Source organism: Panicum virgatum, chromosome 1K, assembly GCF_016808335.1.
Source record: "Panicum virgatum strain AP13 chromosome 1K, P.virgatum_v5, whole genome shotgun sequence".
NCBI lineage: Eukaryota > Viridiplantae > Streptophyta > Magnoliopsida > Poales > Poaceae > Panicum > Panicum virgatum.
This window is the reverse complement of record NC_053136.1, coordinates 33,741,110-33,760,630: the sequence shown is the minus strand read 5'-3', so window position 1 is coordinate 33,760,630 and position 19,521 is coordinate 33,741,110. Positions and strand designations below refer to the sequence as shown.

The window sequence follows — 19,521 nt, the reverse complement described above, 5'->3', positions numbered from 1 at the left end:
GATGATGGGCTCTTGGGCATATCACCAATAATCTCCCACTTGCACTAGAGACAATCATACATGCAACCTTTCCAACATTCCAAACCCCTTAAGTGTGTGACCCGTTAGGTTCATGTGTAGGTGGTCGTGATCGGAAATCATTTCCGAATCACAAGTCAATAGCGGCACCTAGCAGGGCATAGTGACTCACAAATACACATAAAGATCATATCGGCCGAACCATAGATATACTCATACACCGATCCCTTTGCCACACGATACCAGTCAAGCTCAAAGCGAGATGCGTGCCACCTTTGTGATAGCTCGACCATTCTCTCGATCTAATAGTGGATTCTATTCATAACTAACCTTTAGTCATCATGATTAACTCTTTAATCACTTTGGCATGGCCATGCACTTTCAAATCCAACTATCTCGAGGGGCCCAGAGATATCTCTCCCGTTATCTAGGAGGGGCAAATTCCATCTTGATCCGCTCACATCCCATTCCATGTTTCATGACATACCTGTAAGCTGCTTTTGTAACTACCCAGTCACGGAGTAGCGTTTAGCAGCCCCAAGATGCACCACTACACACAGTGAGAAACAATGGCGATCTCAGGTCTAAGGATTCAGTAGGTATAACACTCAAGAACAACTGATGGCACATACAAAATAACAATCCCAACATTGTCTTGGAGTGGGTCAATCCAACACCATGTTCACCAACATGTGTCCACATCATTAATCCGATATCTCCATATCCATGATCCGTGAAACATGATCATCAATTAATGCATGTGCTAGTCTCAACGTTGTTGTTGTCCCACACAACGACATAGACTAGGGATAATTTAGAATCATATCATTTTCAACAAAGAGTTTCACGAACAAGTCACATACTTGATAATCAATGTAAAATAATCATCCATGGAACAAATAACAATTATTTATCATTACATAAACATACTCATGACACAAAATCTCCCACGCACACTAGAATCACTGATGTAAGTATCTAATACCCATAGATCTCATGTGCGCCTCATGCTTTGGTTGTGGGAGAGGCTTCGTCAACGGATCGGCAACGTTTGAATCCGTGTGCACCTTGCAAACCTTCACATCACCTCTCTCAACAAAGTTACGGATGAGGTGATACTTTCACAGTATATGTCTGGACTTCTTAGTTGTTCTAGGCTCCTTTGCTAGTGCAACGACACCACTATTATCACAATAGAGGTCCACTGGACTGGACGCACTAGGAACAACACCCAAGTCAGAAACAAACTTTCTGATCCAAACAGCTTCTTTTGCAGCTTCGGAAGCTGCAATATACTCGGCCTCTGTCGTCGAATCAGCCACCGTATCTTGCTTGGAACTCTTCCAGCTCACTGCCCCACCATTGAGGCAGAAAACAAAACCGGATTGCGATTTGGAGTCATCTTTGTCTGTTTGAAAACTAGCATCGGTGTAACCCTTTACAAGGAGCTCATCTTCGCCTCCAAATATTAGGAACATATCCTTAGTTCTTCTCAAATACTTAAGGATACTCTTTACAATTGTCCAGTGAGGTTCACCGAAATCTGACTGATACCTGCTCGTAACACTTAGAGCAAAGGAAACATCTGGGCGCGTGCAAAGCATAGCATACATGATCGACCCTATGGCTGAAGCATAAGGAATCGTACTCATCCTCTTTTGCTCATCAGGTGTCGTAGCACACTGACTCTTGCTTAGAGTAATGCCATGTGACATTGACAAGAAAACTTTCTTGGAATCTTGCATATTGAACCGATTCAATATCTTGTCAATGTACGTGTCTTGGCTCAATCCAATTAGCCTTTTTGATCTATCTCTATAGATCCTAATACCCAGAATATAAGCCGCCTCTCCTAAATCCTTCATCGAAAAACTCTTTTTCAATGAGGTTTTAACGGCTTCAAGCATTGGAATATCATTTCCGATCAGTAATATGTCATCCACATATAGGACCAGAAACACAAGTGCGCTCCCACTAGCCTTTTTGTAAACACAAGGCTCATCTTCATTCTTGATGAAGCCAAACCCTTTGACTACTTCATCAAAACGAATATTCCAACTCCGAGATGCTTGCTTCAATCCATAGATGGACCTCTGAAGCTTACATATTTTCCCAGCATTTTTAGGATCGACAAAACCTTCAGGCTGTGTCATATACACATCCTCACTTAGATGTCCATTAAAAAAAGCGGTTTTGACATCCATTTGCCATATCTCATAGTCATAATATGCGGCAATTGCTAGGAGAATCCGAACAGACTTTAGCATTGCGACGGGCGAAAAGGTTTCCTCATAGTCAACACCTTGAATTTGTCGGAAACCTTTCGCCACCAATCGTGCCTTATAGATGTGAACATTTCCATCCATGTCTAATTTTTTCTTAAAAATCCACTTACAGTCGACAGGTCTTACACTGTCAATCTGATCGACAAAGTTCCAAACTTGATTATCATGCATGGATTTTAACTCGGATTCCATGGCTTCAAGCCATTTGTCGGAGTCGGGTCCCATCATTGCTTCTTTGTAGGTCAAGGGCTCATCATTTTTCATCAATAATACAAGGCGCTCCTCCGTAATAAGGAGGTTGAGCTTGTCAGTAGCGCGACGTGCCCTTATAGACCTTCGTGGGGCTGGTGCCTCAACTACGGGTTGTGCAACATCTTGCACATCCCGTGAATCTTCAGTGGGTGCTGAAACAGTTTCGGGTGTTTCCTGAATTTCTTCAAGTTGCACCTTGCTCCCACTAAATCCTTTTGAGAGAAACTCCTTTTCTAAGAAAACACCATTGCGAGCGACAAACACTTTGCCTTCCGCCTTATTGTAAAAATAATATCCTTTGGTTTCCCTAGGATACCCCACAAAGAAACATTTGTCTGACTTTGAAGTGAGCTTATCTGACATCAAACGTTTGACATAAGCCTCACATCCCCAAACTTTGAGAAAAGATAATCCGGGACGCTTCCCAGTCCATATCTCATATGGTGTCTTCTCAACAGACTTACTTGGAACCCTATTCAGTGTGAACGCAGCAGTTTCAAGAGCATAACCCGAAAATGACAATGGAAGATCAGCTTGGCTCATCATGGACCTAACCATGTCCAACAAGGTTCGGTTCCTCCGTTCGGATACCCCATTCCATTGAGGCGTTCCGGGCGGAGTTAGCTGCGGAATAATTCCACATTGCTTCAAATGATCACCAAATTCAAGGCTCAAATATTCTCCTCCACGATCAGATCGCAGAAATTTAATTGTCTTGCCTAATTGATTTTGTACTTCATTCTGAAATTCTTTGAACTTTTCAAACGATTCAGACTTGTGCCTCATTAAGTAGATATAGCCATATCTACTAAAGTCATCAGTGAAAGTAATGAAGTACTGAAAACCACCTCTGGCTATTGAGCTCATTGGTCCACATACATCGGTATGTACAAGTCCCAACAAGTCACTCGCCCTCTCACTCTGACCAGTGAAAGGCGCTTTGGTCATCTTTCCAAGCAAACAAGACTCACATGTGTCAAATGATTCAAAATCAAATGAGCTTAACAATCCATCTTTATGGAGTTGTTCAATGCGCTTCTCATTTATATGACCTAAGCGACAATGCCAAATAAAAGTGGGATTCAAATCATTTGGTCTAAGCCTCTTAGTATTAATGTTACAGACAGATTTATCCTCAAGATCAAGAACATATAATCCATTCACCAATGGACAATGAGCATAAAAAATACCATTGCAAAAGATAGAACAACGTTTGTTCTCAATTACAATCTTAAAATCACCAACTTCTTCCAAACACGAAGAAGAAATAATGTTCTTGCTCAAAGCAGGAATGCAATAACAATTATTTAATTCCAAAACTAATCCGGAGGGTAGAGACAAGTGGTAGGTGCCGACCGCCAACACCGCAACCTTTGCGCCATTGCCGACCCGAACGTCCAACTCGCCTCTTGCAAATCTTCTAGTCTCACTTAGACCCTGCAACGATTTGCAAGTGTGAATCATCGATCCAGTATCAAATACCCATGATTCACTAGAAGATAATGCAATATTTATTTCTATAACATTTATACCTGAAGTGGAAGTCTCACTTCCCTTCTTCTTCTTTTCTTCCAAGTACTTCTTGCAGTTCCTAGACCAATGTCCCTTTTCATGACAGTGGAAGCATTCATCTTCAGAAGTAGGGCCAGATTTGGCCTTAGGTGCTGGCTTTAGCTTAGAGCCTGAGGACTCACCACCGGAACTCTTTTCCTTGCCTTTACCTTTGGGATTAGGAGGCGTCCAACGCTTCCTCTTTTTGTTCCCCTTCTGAATCATCATCACATGATTGGGATTCTTCTTAATGCTCTCCTCTGCTGTTTTTAGCATCCCATGCAACTCACTCAATGTTTTATCCAAGCCATTCATCTGAAAGTTCATGATAAAAGGCTCATAGCTCGCCGGGAGCGACTGGAGAATAACATCAGTAGCCAAGTCTTGGTGAAGTTCAGAACCAAGTCTATCCAAAGTCTCAATGTAACCAATCATTTTGATCACATGAGGACTGACTGGGCTACCTTCTGCCAGCTTGCACGCAAACAAGGATTTTGAGATATTGAACCTCTCAGTCCTGGCTTGGTTCTGAAACATCTCACGCAGCCCCTCGATCATGGTATGAGCATCCGCATGCTCATACTGCTTCTGCAGATCAGGGGACATGGTGGCGAGCATCAAACAGCTGACATCAAGTGAGTCATTGCAGTGCTTCTCATAAGCTCTGCGATCAGCAGCAGTTGCATTGTCAGGGAGATCATCAGGATATGGCTGCTCAAGAACATACTCCTTTTTCTCTTGCCTGAGAACAATTCTCAGGTTGCGGTACCAATCAATAAAGTTTGTTCCATTCAACTTTTCTTTCTCAAGAACAGAACGCAAATTGAAAGCGGAATTGTTACTGGCAGACATGATCTACAACATTAAAGTAAAGCAAGATTTCAGCACTAAGTTTATGTAAAGACTTTCATTAACAGATTTAACAAAAGACAACCTACTATATCAATGTCATCTTCCCTCTAATGACATATAGTGGTTCAAGATCCATAATCACTAAAATTCTAGTGAGCTTTAGCATCACGGCTAGAAAAGTAGTGATACAGGTAAGTAACAAATTACTAATCACATCTCTATGCGACTCTTGTTTGTTGGGTGGCATCCAATGCCCCGGCCCCAACCCTATGCCTTAAAGCCCAAAACTGTTTTGATAGCTTTGCTGAGTAAATCAATACTATACTTGTGAATGTCCGACATCCACCCTATACAAAAGTGATAGCTGAGGGTACTCTACTTTGGTAAACCTACCACACAACGATCAAAATTTATAGGTGCAGCTATTGGTAAAAGGCATCAAAAACTTAACCTTTTCTGAGGGAAGCTATTCTATCATGATTAAAGCATCCACCATATGTAAAAGCATGAAAGAATAGTATAACAGGAAAATAAACATCACAGGCATATAATCATATTATATTGTGAATAGTATGGCCTCTTGCATCACAATGAGCTCCATCGCCATGGCTCCAAGGTGACCTCCATTGCCATCCGTCCTGTCTTGTGGTGATCATCATCGCCATCATGATTGAAGCCTCCATGAAAAGATACTAAGCTACTACATCTAATAGCTAGTGAAATAATTACATGAGGATTCAAACATCACAAGTCGACACGCAGGTCGTTATACAATAATGGTGCAACCTCAACCCGGTTGTGTTAACTTGCGACATGCAGGCCGCACAAATCATCACATACATCATCACATGACATTGAGGCCATACCATTCACATCACACCCTGCAAAAACAAGTTAGGCGTACGACGTGTTCTACCAAAGTAGCGCTTGAGAAGCCGCTACAGCGAGAAAGCAACGGCGGTCACGGAATTACACAGATCGCATCTATGGAATCCCTTTGAAAATCTCATCAGAGTGATCGCATCACCTTAAATCCGAGCCATTCATAATGCCTCAATTTTCACTAGGTCAATCACCTTGACCGTGCAAACTTTGCACTTGAGAAGACTGCATCTACACATGACCTTGATCTGTTGGTTCAATCTGCTGACTATGCACACAGTTAGTCCCGATGGTGATTCCAGCCGGTAGGGACATGTCGTATGCATAACAGAGAAAGAACACAAACTAATCTTTTGTCATATGCCGCGCAATCAACTCGCTCCAATTTTAACCCCTTATGACCAATTGATCTAATCAAACCGTGCAAAAGTAATAGATCCAATCTACTACAACAACATATCACCTATATGCAAAAGATCCAGACCAAAAACTACGCAAGATGGCTCTGGTACCACTGTAGGGAAATGGGTAGGCTACGCTAGCATCACTACCGCATAAACCCAAGATACTTGCGAGTAGAAGATCATAGATCGTTACCACTAGACGTGCAGCGCAGCGGAAGAAGTCGCGCGTCGATGTAGAGGAAGTAGTCGATCACGTCCCACGAACCGAGCTCCTCGTACTTGATCCCAGCAGCCGATCAGCGCAGCAGTCGCAGCAGCGCCTCCACGGAGTCCACACGTACGGGGATGAAACGCCGGGCGTCGGTGTGCTAGCACTGCACGCACGGCAAGGGCGGCGGCCTGAGAGAGAGGGAGGGGCGGCGGCTAGGCAGGTGGCGCGGCTCAGGTCATCGCCCCCTAGCCCCTCCCTCATATATATAGGGCGTACTAATGGGCTTCTATCTCATAGGCCCATTAGTAACCCTAATCCCTCTTGGATCAATATCCACTTGGGCCTTTAAACCGTATTGTGATGATGGGCTCTTGGGCATATCACCAACAATCTCCCACTTGCACTAGAGACAATCATACATGCAACCTTTCCAACATTCCAAACCCCTTAAGTGTGTGACCCGGGTTTCGCGGACCCTTCAAAACTGCGGACCTGATCTTCATCAAGATGGCGGCATCGCGGAGAAGATTTCGTTTCGAAGAAAGAACCTCGGCCGTCGGATGAGATCGTGTACAGAGGGTGCTGCAGGCCAACCGGTCTGAACGGTCCCTGGCACCGGTCTGACCGGTCTAATCAACCGGTCTGACCGGTCCCGCGGGTATAAATACTCCTTCACTTGTGTTAGGTTAAATGCGGCTTTTGTAATCAGTTCGTGAACTCTTCTGTTCTCCAGGCCGCCGCCCCTGTGTCTCCCTCCCTCTGTTCTTCTCTTTAAAGTAGAATTTGATTATAGTTTTGTGAGACTTTGTGTTGGATTTGATTGGGAAAGGAAGCCCCATCCTCCTTGTGCCCTCTGGGCTTTTGAATCGATCCAATCTCGTCATTTTTATGCCCGTTTGTGATGGATTTTGGTTTCGTTTTTGGTACACACGATTGCGACGGTTCCATGAGCTCTTTGTAGTGGTTCCTCTGCTTCTAGCCTCAGCCAAACCTTCTGGAATCGCTAGCTCTTTAGAATTGGAGTTCTTGAGTTTTTGAGAAAACTCCAATCCTTCTTGATCTCTCCTCGAATTCTCAAGATTTGTTGATTTTTAGGACGAGATCTCTTAGGGATATGTTCATGGGGTAGGGGCGAAGCTATCCCCCAAGTTTCATCGATTTTCGTGGTCGTTTGGTTGAGATTCATCGTTTGAATCCAAGTTTTCTGGGGTTTTCTGGGTGCCACCGGTCAGACCGGTAGGCAAGACCGGTTAGACCGGTCTGCTAGTTTTTGAACAGCCGAGACCGGTTAGACTGGTACAGTGCACCGGTCAGACCGGTCCAGGCAGATCAGGTCGGCTGTTTTCTCTTGCCTCTTTGCCTTCTGTTTCAGATGAGCAGCTAGAGACGCTGGACGACAACGACTTGTGTCTCCTCATCAGCAAGTTTCAGCGTGTCTACCACAACAGGCAGAGTAAGAACCCCGGGTGGTACAACTGCGGCGATCTGAACCACTTCATCGCCGATTGCCACAAGAAGTCCGGCGGTGGCCAGAACAACTCCTTCGACTACTACCGCCACCGCGACCGCGATGAGGGAGGCTCCAACAAGGAGCGTCGGCGCCACAAACACCGCAGTCGTGACCGGGGAGGATGCTTCGACAAGGAGTCGCTCAAGAAGCGCTTCCAGTACAAGGCCAAGAAGCGGGAGAAGGCCTTCCTGGCACAGCTCAGCGACCTCGACTAGAGCTCCGACACCGACCGCTCTTCTTCACCGACCTCCGACGACGACGACGACAAGAAGAAGAAGAAGAAGAAGAAGAAGAAGAAGAAGAAGAAGAAGAAGAAGAAGAAGAAGAAGAAGAAGAAGAAGAAGAAGAAGAAGAAGAAGAAGAAGCGGGACAAGGAAGCCACCGGCTTCATCGGCCTTTGCTTGGCGGCCGGTTGGCGCAAGAGCTTCTGCACCATGGCGGGTGAAGCCGATGGTGCTCGTGCGTCTTCGGGTGGACATGCTACACCGACGCACTCCGGCTCTTCTCCTGGGTCCGAGAGCGATTCAGAGGTAAACTCCATGATCGACCTGCTTGATACAGAGGTTAGTGAGTTGTACGCCGCTCTCGACAACCAGAAGAGGCTGCTTAAAAAAGCAGCTAGAGAGCGTAGAAAGTTTAGGGCTGAGCTGGCTTGTGCTAGGGAGAAATCAAGTGAGGATGAGTGCGCTGGCTGCATATCTCACATGAATGATCGTGTTGCTCTCCGTGCCAAGCATTATGAGAATGTCGTGAACTTAGATGTTGCTAAGACTTCGCTTTCTGACGTGTCTCACGAGCTAGCCAAGGCCAAGCATGAGCTTGAACTTGTCAAGGACGCTCCCATTGTTAGTGATGTGCTTGAATGCGATGAGTGTCCTATCTTCAAGTCTGATCTAGCTTCTTTGCAGTCCAAGTTTGCTACTGTTGTTTGTGAACTAGAGGAGCTTAGATCTAGGCCTGCTTTGCTTGGCGCTTGTAAGCTTTGTCCCACGCTTAGTTCGGAGCTAGAGGAGAAGAACGCTTTGATCAAGTCTTTTGGAAAGACTAAGGTCGTAGAGTCTACCCCACCTATTGACTGCTCTGTTTGCCCTGGTTTGATCTCTGATTTGGATAATCTTGTGGTAGAGAAAGCCAACTTGGAGAATGAGAACACATACCTTAGGGCGATTCTGAGTTGGGTTTCTAGCAGTGAGCCGCAATTGGGCATGATGATTAAGCAGTTCAAGCGTGGTGATGGGTTTGGGGTCGGTTACACATACACGAAGTCAGACTTTGACAGGTTGTATGGTAAGATTGGCAAGGCTGCTGGAAACACTGCTAGCACGAGCACGCAGCCTTCGCTTGTTGACCCCGCGGATGGTGTGCTTAAAGAACCACCGAAAGCACCTCCACAGAAGCAGGTTTGGGTTCCAAAGCCCAATGAGCTGAGGAATCCCCTCGACACGCTCCCTGCTGCCGCAGCCCAGGTTGCCTAGAAGAAGGTGGCTGCTCCTCCCCGTCCGCAGGCTAGGCCTCCACCTCCCAAGCGTGAGGTGAGGTACCACTGCGAGTTCTGTGACAGGGAAGGTCACCTGGAGGAGTTTTGCTTCAGGAGGAAGCGGGCTGTGAGGCGAGAGCAGGAGAGACGGAACGCGGACATGTACTCTGCTCGGGTGCATGGTCCTTCTTGGCGTGGTGGTAGGCAAGATGCTAGGGCGCGCCGTGTAGGTGGAGGTCAGGGAGACGGTGGTGGTTACCGTGCTCCAGCGAGTGGTCGATTTGCCGGCCATGCTCCTGGTCGTTTTCAGTACGGCTATGGACCACGGGATCGAGGCTTTGGAGGAGGTTTTGAGGCTCCACGCTTTCCTCACGGTGGTGTTCGTCAGTCACGCGGTAGACGGAATGGGGGATACGTTTTGCCTGATTTTGCTAACCCTTCTGTAGAGCAAATGGCTCGACACTGGTTTGCTTCTCACTTTGCTAAACCCAGTGTTGAGACATTTGCTCACCCTTTGTCTCACTACTGATGTGCAGGTCGGAGGCTTGGAGAACAGGTGGATCATGGACTCCGGTTGTTCGCGCCACATGACCGGAAATGACAAATGGTTCTCCAGCCTCACCCCGATGCGCTCAAAAGAGTACATTGCGTTCGGGGATAATGGAAGAGGAAAGGTACGTGGACTTGACGCTGTTCGAGTTTCTGATCGCTTTACCCTAAGAGAAGTTGCTTTGATTTCGAATCTTGGCTTTAATTTGCTCTCTGTTTCGCAACTTTTTGATGAGGGGTTTGAGTTTCGCTTCAAGGAGGGTTGTTCGCGTGTTCTTGATTCCAGAGGAGATTTGGTTTGTCGGATTACACCTCGCGATCGGGTTTTCTTGGTTGACTTCTCTGGAACTCCTCTTGGCCCTTCTCGTTGCTTGTTGGCTGGTCCTTCTTCTGATTTGTGGAAGTGGCATAGGAGACTTGGACATTTGAGCTTCGATTTGTTGTCGAGACTAAGCTCACTTGGCCTGATCCGAGGATTGCTCAAATTGAAGTTTGAAAAGGACCTTGTTTGTCATCCGTGTCGCCACGGGAAGATGATTGCCACTTCACATCCGCCTATTAATCAGGTGATAACCTCTCACCCTGGAGACTTGCTACAAATGGACATTGTCGGTCCTTCTCGGGTGATGTCTGTTGGTGGGAAGTGGTACGTTCTTGTAATCGTGGACGACTTTTCTCGCTATTCTTGGGTCTTTTTCATGAGAACCAAGGATGAGGCTTTCGAGTTTGTTCGAGACTTGATCTTGAGGTTGAAAAACGAGCTACCCCAGGCCATGAGAGCGATTCGCAGTGATAATGGCACAGAATTCAAAAACACTCGTTTGACGCCTTTTGCAGTGATCAAGGGCTTGAACACCAATATTCTTCTCCCTACACTCCACAGCAGAATGGAGTTGTAGAGCGGAAGAATCGGACGCTGGTTGAGATGGCAAGGACGACGCTCGATGAGCATAGGACTCCTCGCAAATACTGGGCTGAGGCGGTTAACACCGCTTGTTACGTGTCCAACTGCATTTTCTTGCGTGCTTTCATACACATGACTTCTTATGAGTTGCGGTTTGGACGCCAACCCCGTGTTGACCATCTCAGAGTTTTCGGTTGCCGATGCTTTGTGCTGAAAGATGGAAATCTTATTAAGTTTGAGTCTCGCTCGTCTGACGGCATTTTTCTCGGTTATGCTTCTCACTCTAGAGCGTACCGTGTGCTGATTATTGATACTAACATCGTCAGAGAGACTTGTGAAGTCACTTTCGATGAGACTGCACCGTGCAATTCTTCTGTCTTTGAAGTTGCAGGAGATGATGAGCTCGGCACCTCCATCTTTGAAGATGAGGAGGAAGAAGCTGCGGAGGGTGAGACTGAGGCTACCACGCGTGCTGTGGACCCAGTTGCCTCCGCCACGAGCTCGGACGATGATGACGGCCCCGATCTAACTACGTCTACTTCCAGGGGGGCGATCGAGGAGGTGACTCAGGCTTCACCAGATGCACCTGAGGAGACACCAGCTTTGGTTGAGGAGGAGACGACTTCGACACGGGAAGCACCGCGACACATTCAGCGTCACCATCCACCTCAACAGATGCTAGGTGATCTCAACGAGCGAGTCACCAGGTCCAAGGTAACAAGTATCGCTGGCTTTGCTCATTCAGCGTTTGTTGCTTCTTTTGAGCCCAAGGATATTGGACACGCTCTTTCTGATTCTAATTGGGTCAATGGCCATGCATGAGGAACTTGAAAATTTTGAAAGAAACCAAGTTTGGGTCTTAGTCGAGCCTCCACCTGCTTGTAATCTCATCGGAACGAAGTGGGTTTTCAAAAACAAGCAGGGTGAGGATGGGTTGGTTGTTCGGAACAAGGCTCGTCTTGTAGCCCAGGGGTTTTGCCAAAAAGAGGGTATTGATTTTGAGGAGACTTTTGCCCCTGTTGCTCATTTGGAAGCTATTCGAATTTTTCTTACATTTGCTGCTTCCAAGGGTTTTAAGGTTTTCCAAATGGATGTTAAATCTGCCTTCTTGAATGGTTTTATCGAAGAAGTTTATGTGAAGCAACCCCCTGGTTTTGAAAATCCCAAGTTTCCAAACCGTGTTTACAAACTTCAGAAATCACTTTATGGTTTGAAACAGGCACCCAGAGCTTGGTATGATAGATTGAAAACCTTTTTGCTGGCTCAGGGCTTTAAAATGGGATGTGTGGATAAAACGTTGTTCCTCATGCGGTCTGGCAATGACTTTCTATTAGTTCAGATATACGTGGATGATATTATCTTTGGTGGCTCTTCTTACGCTCTTGTCTCCAAGTTTTCTGAGCAGATGTCCAGGGAGTTCGAGATGAGCATGATGGGTGAGTTGCAGTTCTTCCTCAGGCTGCAGATCAAGCAAACTCCTCAGGGCACTTTTGTCCATCAAGCCAAGTACACTAGAGACTTGCCGCGGAGGTTCGACATGAGTGACTTGTCTCCTCAGCCGACTCCGATCAGCACATCTACGGCGCTTGATGAGGACTTGGACGGCGAGGCGGTGGACCAGAAGGAGTACAGGAGCATGATCGGCTCTCTCCTGTACCTGACGGCGATGCGACCGGACATCCAGTTCGGCGTCTGCCTCTGCGCGCGGTATCAGGCTTCGCCGCGCACCTCCCACAGGCAGGTGGTGAAATGCATCTTCAGGTATCTGAAATTCACCCCTGAATTTGGTCTTTGGTATTCTGCGGATTCCTCTCTAGTTTTGGTGGGCTTTTCTGATGCCGATTTCGGTCGGTGTCGGTTGGATCGCAAGTCAACTTCCGGCACTTGTCAATTTCTCGGTACATCTTTGGTGTCTTGGTCCTCTCGCAAGCAGGCTAGTGTAGCGCTTTCTTCCACAGAAGCTGAGTACGTTGCCGCTGCTAGCTGCTGCTCTCAGATCCTTTGGATGAAACAAACCTTCCAGGATTATGGCTTGAGTTTCGGTAGGGTTCCTATCTTTGTACACAACATGTCAGCCATTAGCATTGCAAAGAACCTTGTCCTACACTCCAGAACCAAGCACATAGACATCCGATTCCATTTCCTGCGAGACAATCATGAGAGAGGACACATAGACCTGATCCATGTCCCTTCAGAGAGGCAAACCGCAGATATACTAACCAAACCGCTTGAGCAGGACACTTTTGCTCGCTTGCGAGGGGAGCTCGGGGTCTGTTACCCCTTTTGATTGCTGACTTCTCTTTGGTTAGCTTTGTAGATTTTATTTGCTTCTCTTTGTTTTCTAGGTTTGGTAGTTGCATTGTGCATATGCATTGTACATGTTTGCATCTTGCATTGTCTCACTTGCACTAGCATTCTTGTATACATTGCTATGATCTTCTAGTGCCTGCTAGTGTGAGTTGATAAACTTGATCATGTATAGCTTGCTCCTTTGTGTATATGACATCATCTGAGTTAAGCTATTTTGTTTTGAAAATCTGAAAACATGATCACCCTGTCTTGGCTACTAGCATGTTATGGCGTGTTGATATGCTTTGCTATCTTATTCATGCTAGTGTAGCTTTTCATTCAGCAATTCATACTTGAAATGATATAAATCTGGTAAAATTGCTTGAACTGTTCTTGAAATGGATTGAAAAGATCCAGGTGGGATTGCTTGTCGCACTGATCGAGCTTTCGGGACGGCTCACTTTGCACTTGTGAGAACCCGGGCAAGACTGTGCATGACTGAAACGAGTGCTTTAAGCTTCTGATTGTCTTTTGGCATAGGCTTGGCCTTATTGCTAAGTAAAGCATGACAAGCTTTCAACCCCTGGCAGTAAGAATTGATTGCTATAAATTTGATTGAAAAATGAATGTTGGCAACTTGTTTTGGCTGGTTTGGCTCACCTGTATGAGTTTGAGTAGCACTGCTTTCTATTTCCTACTTGTTAGTGCTAGATCATGGGTGATGCTTTTATTTCTCCTAAACTGAACTTGCCTACCTCTAGACTGATTTGATATACCCTGTTGAGCTAGATGCAGGTCTTGTTTTTGGATGCACACGTGCTTGTGACTAGATGTTGCTCATATCCTTGTATCCCTGAATGCATTCACTTACACCTCCTACATTGCATTCATTACATAGCATCTGTTCAGGGGGAGTCTCAGCTTCAGGGGGAGCTTTAGGTCTTTTTAGCCTTGATGTGTGCATGTGCCAACAAGGGGGAGAGTTTTGGGAGAAGTGATCGAACAAGGGGGAGACTTGTTTGATTTTTGAAAAACCTGTTGTGCACAGGGCTTTGAGAGTGCATCATTTTGGGAGAGTTGCACTTGTGAGAGGGAAAAGCTTTGCTTGGGGAGTTTCTGCTTTGTTCTTGGCTCCTGGTATTCCTCGTTTTCCCTCTGCTTCTTGCATGACTGCGTCGAGCGTTACCTCTGTCTTTGAGGAGTCATGTTTTGGTTTTTGATCGATTGCGTCGAGCCTTTGCCCTTGTATTAGGGGATCGATTTTGCTTGAGTAAGTGACTGTTCTTGCCTTTCTGAGCCTTTCGTCACTTGCTTGTGCTTCTTTGTTCTTTTCTGGTTTCACTTCTCTTGGTTCGTTTGTGGTGTGTTGACAATGCACTCATCAAGGGGGAGATTGAGGAATCTTGAGTACTCTATTCTGCTTGTGATGAGTGAATTGTCAACCGTGCGGTGTGATCGTGTGCTTGGTCTTTGGATTGTAGGTACACTGGCGTCGAGTGCCGACGGGGAGCTGCCGTGGAGGTGCTGTGGCCGATGGACCGAGCGGTGGACGGCGGTGAAAGGCAGCCGGGACCGGAGCTCGGACCGGGCGGCAGCTGTGGCGTCCACTCCTGGATCGAGGGTGCAAGCGGCGATGGAAGGCGGGTTTCTTGGTTTGCGCCACAAAACCAAGGAGGCGGACGGCGGTTGAAGACGCCAAGTCATGGAGGCACGGGCGTCGGTCTCGGGATTGACGGAGGCGACGGGCATCGACGGCGTCTAGGGCCTCGCTGCGGGCGAGGAGGTGACGGGCGTCAGGCGGCGTCTAGGGCCGTCAGAAGGCCGAGGCGGGAACGGCGTCTAGGGCTACGGCGTGGAGGCGGGAATCTTCCCGCGCGTGAGGTTTTGGCGGTTTTCTCAAAACCGGCCACCTACTCGGGTTTCGCGGACCCTTCAAAACCGCAGACCTAATCTTCATCAAGATGGCGGCATCGCGGAGAAGACTTCGTTTCGAAGAAAGAACCTCGGCCGTCGGATGAGATCGTGTACAGGAGGTGCTGCAGGCCAACCGGTCTGACCGGTCCCTGGCACCGGTCTGACCGGTCTAATCAACCGGTTTGACCGGTCCAGCGTACCGTTCTGACCGGTCCTGCGGGTATAAATACCCCTTCACTTGTGTTAGGTTAAATGCGGCTTTCGTAATCAGTTCGTGAACTCTTCTGTTCTCCAGGCCGCCGCCCCTGTGTCTCCCTCCCTCTGTTCTTCTCTTTAGAGTAGAATTTGATTATGGTTTTGTGAGACTTTGTATTGGATTTGATTGGGAAAGGAAGCCCCATCCTCCTTGTGCCCTCTGGGCTTTTGAATCGATCCAATCTCGTCGTTTTTATGCCCGTTTGTGATGGATTTTGGTTTCGTTTTTGGTACACACGATTGCGACGGTTCCATGAGCTCTTTGTAGTGGTTTCTCTGCTTCTAGCCTCGGCCAAACCTTCTGGAATCGCTAGCTCTTCAGAATTGGAGTTCTTGAGTTTTTGAGAAAACCCCAATCATTCTTGATCTCTCCTCGAATCCTCATGATTTGTTGATTTTTAGGACGAGATCTCTTAGGGATATGTTCACGGGGTAGGGGCGAAGCTATCCCCCAAGTTTCATCGATTTTCGTGGTCGTTTGGTTGAGATTCATCGTTTGAATCCAAGTTTTCGGGGGGTTTTCTGGGTGCCACCGGTCAGACCTGTAGGCAAGACCGGTCTGCTAGTTTTTGAACAGCCGAGACCGGTCAGACCGGTACAGTGCACCGGTCAGACCGGTCCAGGCAGATCAGGTCGGCTGTTTTCCCGAGTCGCTTCCGAATTGCTTCGGGTTTTCGCTCGCTCGTTCGAGACCTTTTGTGTTGGTTTAGCTTTTCAATAGCTATTTCAAACTTTGGTCAGAACGATTGAGGGCTTGGGTGATTTTCAGGATATAGTCCGACGATTCGAATTTCGAAGACATTTTGATCGGCTCCCATTCACCCCCTCTGGTCGCCGGCTTCGGTCCCTCAGTTTTATCATGCGTGTGTGCTTGCGAGATCGAACCATTTCCTGGGCAATGATGTGGCAGTGAGATCTAACTGGGGACGGCTGCATCATGGGTGTGTCCGTGACCGGTGGTTATCCAGCTCCATCTGATGTGATCCTAGTCATCTCGTTCTCCTGCTGTTTCTGAAATTTTACCTCAATTCACAGTTGAAAGAACCGTTTGTCCTTGTTAGATCAAATGTGATTCCTCAGATTTTCTTGATCGAGTGGCACTGGTGCAGGCCGAGTTCATACTCAGGACTCAGGAGCATGGTTGTGACCCCGGTTAGTCATTTTTATCTCAATTTCACTGGTTTAATCTGCTCATGTGCCTGAAGCAAGCAAAGTGGAAGTACGGAAGGCATGCCAAGGTGAATGAAGCTGGTAGATGTAAGGTTTGGATAATGTGCTTGTTTCTCGCGTACAAAATTTGTGAATCTTGCAAAGTAGGTAATATTGAATGGGCCAAAATATACTGAATTTCTTTTCTAAAAAATAAAGAAGATTAAGTTTTTTTAACGAAATACAATACAGACACAAACGCTCACAAACACGCGCATACTCACCCCTATAAATACATATACACAACTCTGCCTCTATGAGCACCTCCAAGAGACTAAACCGGCAAATTTTCGAGATTGACGAAGTCACCACTGTCACCTCGCTATCGACGGGCACGTCGCCTACCACTAAAACAATCGTCGGTTAAATCCTGAAATAAATCCAAAAAAAATACGAGCACCAGTGCCGAATCGAGGACTAAAGTCCTCTTCACAGTCATGTTTAGCCCTTCATTATCCTCAGTTCAGAAATATATAAATATGAGTCTAGTCTTCTGAAGTCATATTCTTAAAAAAATTAGACTTAATTTCTAGGCCATTTACCATCCCAAGGTGTAGTAGCAATTGAGCATGAGACGTGATAAGGGAACAGGGGTACGATAATTCAGGCTCTCAGAGCGTTAATTGTTCCTGTGTAAGTATTAAGTAGGCAAGACAAATGAAAGGTACAATAGACCATGTTGAATGATGATGGCAGTGGCATGTGCATCGCAGGAATCCAGTGGAGTGCACCGTGTACTGTCTTGGACCTATTTGTAGCCAATCATAGTGGTGACTGTCAACTAGCATGCGAAAACAAAAACGAAGTGAAACTGAGGATTCAAATATGCACCCCTCGTATTCAAAATATATACCGCCTTAGTCGAACTTTTTTACTTCGATCATCGATATATGAAGAAATCATACCGACAATAAGATAGCTATCACTAGATTTACCATGATAAGCATTTTTGAATATTTGGTTATCTTCATTTAAGATGTCACACTTTCATAGAGTGTTGCCCTGTACTCTGTATGCTGATTTTTATAAATAATAATGTCATGTGTTCTGAACCGGAAGGAGTATCTTAGAATGAACAATCAATTCAGTGACAGAATAATCACCTTTTGTCATGTGAAGTTTTCTCTTAATTGATCTGCAGGACTCCTGCATTTTGTTTTTTTCTTCAAAAAGTGCAATTATAATCAAAGTTGGCGTAGTTGAGCCGAGTGCGTATAAAAAAGAGAAATCATCAGAGAATGGTTCATGGTTCAAAAATTTTGAAACTTGCCACATTTCATGCCACGATATACTTTGTCATTGAAATTGATGTGCAAACCCGTTTTAGTTTAATTCATACAAAATCGAAAGACTTTGAGCGAATATGCACTGAGAACAAACTATCACTGTTCTCAAAATCTAAGTTCAAAAACTGTTCTCAAAATCTAGGGCAGGGCTCTGCCCCTGTAACCCTTACATGTGCTTTGATATTCGTGCTAATTTTCATAAGGTTTCTTTTTTTTTCATGCAGGACAGGAACCACGCCGTGAGAAAATGCTCCTCAAATCAGTCTGAAGAAAGCTCTCAGAGACACCCATGAATCCATGATCTCTCTGCACCCCCAACCGATCTAGTCGCCATCCATTCAGTACAAGGGCATTCCTGCTACACCAGTGCCCGTCGGGGCAGGACTCCTGAGATTTCCATCAACTCTAAAATTAAACGACTAAACCTTTCTGAAAATCAACATCCAGAGCTAACTGACTAAACCCAACGCCATGAAGGCCACTAGGACACAAGCTCGAGCAGACACCGCGTGTGCACCACCAGGTAGCTTGCGATCGAGCTGCAATGGTGGGCTGCCTGCCTACTTGGGCTTGGGAGCAGGCTTGCCCTTGCCGCCGGCCTGAGCCAGCGGCGCGGCGTCGATGCCGGGCTTCGGCGACGCGCGGTTAGCCGCCGCCGCCGCCGCCGCCCCGTTGCTGCTGTTGTTGTTGCCGGCGCCGGCGCCGGCCGCGGCGGACTTGGCGAGGCGGTGCTTGAGCTCGGAGAGCAGGGCCTGGTTCTCCTGGTTGAGCAGCAGGGCCGCCTTGCGCAGCCGCTCGTTCTCCTTCATGATGTAGCAGTTCTGCAGGTACAGCTTCGTGTTCAGCCGCTCCATCTCTCCCGCCGCAGCTGCGCAACACAAAGCACGCAAGAAATTGGGGGAACAGAGAGACATCATCAGCCGCATTGGCATGTAAAAAAGATGCTGCTGCTCTGCTCGTCACAATTGCACAATCACCGCCGGCGCATCAAGAAAGCGAGCTGTCGTCTCGGACGCATCGACAAAATCGACGGATGGGTCATGAGAAACAAAGCAAACCACATAAACGGAAAAAAAACAATGCCGCCGCCATGAAAGCAAGGAAACAGAGGAGCGGTGTCTCCGTTGCCAGGTGCCGTTGCTGATGCGTGCATGAATGGAGCAGAGCAGAGCAAAAGCGGCAGTGGAGTTGGGGAGCATCACCTCACCGACCTTGCGGTAGTGGTGGAGCTGGTGACTGCTGCCGCGGAGTTCCGAAGCTCGGGAGCTCTGCCGGTGGTGGTAGCGCGGCTAAAGGCGGAGAGGCTGTCGGATGTTTGTGGGGGCAGGGCAGGAGACGGCAAAAGGGAGGAGGGGTTTGTTGGGGGGGGGGTTGTGTGCTCGGTGTGTGACCGGGCCGGTGGTCGGGCTTATTTATAGGCACATCTCTCCTACGGTCCCTTCTACTGCCCCAACCCAATAGACGTGTAGCATCTAGGAAGATTGTAGTACGCGATGGTCCGTGGGGCTGCCATGTGGGCCCTTGGTGGCTATGTGGTCCACGTCTTGGCGGTACATGCATGCTCATGATCAAGAGGTGATATAGGGGCTTGTACAACGTTTATTAGTAAAATGGACATTAACATATGTAGCTAAAATTAGTGGAATAAAAGAGATTTGCAACATTGCGATAAA

The 19,521-nt window shown here is 46.9% G+C and overlaps 1 protein-coding gene across 2 annotated transcripts; it reads right to left on the bottom strand.

The window, feature by feature from the left end:
- Positions 1 to 18,130: 18,130 nt before the first annotated feature.
- LOC120703481 (protein LITTLE ZIPPER 4-like) lies at positions 18,131 to 19,207 on the bottom strand. Of its 2 annotated transcripts, none has more exons than XM_039987588.1 (2): positions 19,051 to 19,207; positions 18,131 to 18,716 (listed from the first exon to the last, which is right to left on the bottom strand). In XM_039987588.1, exon 2 carries the CDS (start codon positions 18,700 to 18,702, stop codon positions 18,409 to 18,411), a length of 294 nt encoding a protein of 97 aa, XP_039843522.1. In that variant the 5' UTR covers positions 18,703 to 18,716; positions 19,051 to 19,207; the 3' UTR covers positions 18,131 to 18,408. The 2 variants fall into 2 exon arrangements, with proteins under 2 accessions (XP_039843522.1, XP_039843529.1); XM_039987595.1 differs by having other exon boundaries at positions 19,060 to 19,207.
- Between the last annotated feature and the right edge of the window lie 314 nt (positions 19,208 to 19,521).

Bases quoted from the DNA above. Each gene is read 5' to 3' on its own strand.
- LOC120703481 (XM_039987588.1), bottom strand. From the start codon at position 18,702: ATGGAGCGGCTGAACACGAAGCTGTACCTGCAGAACTGCTACATCATG.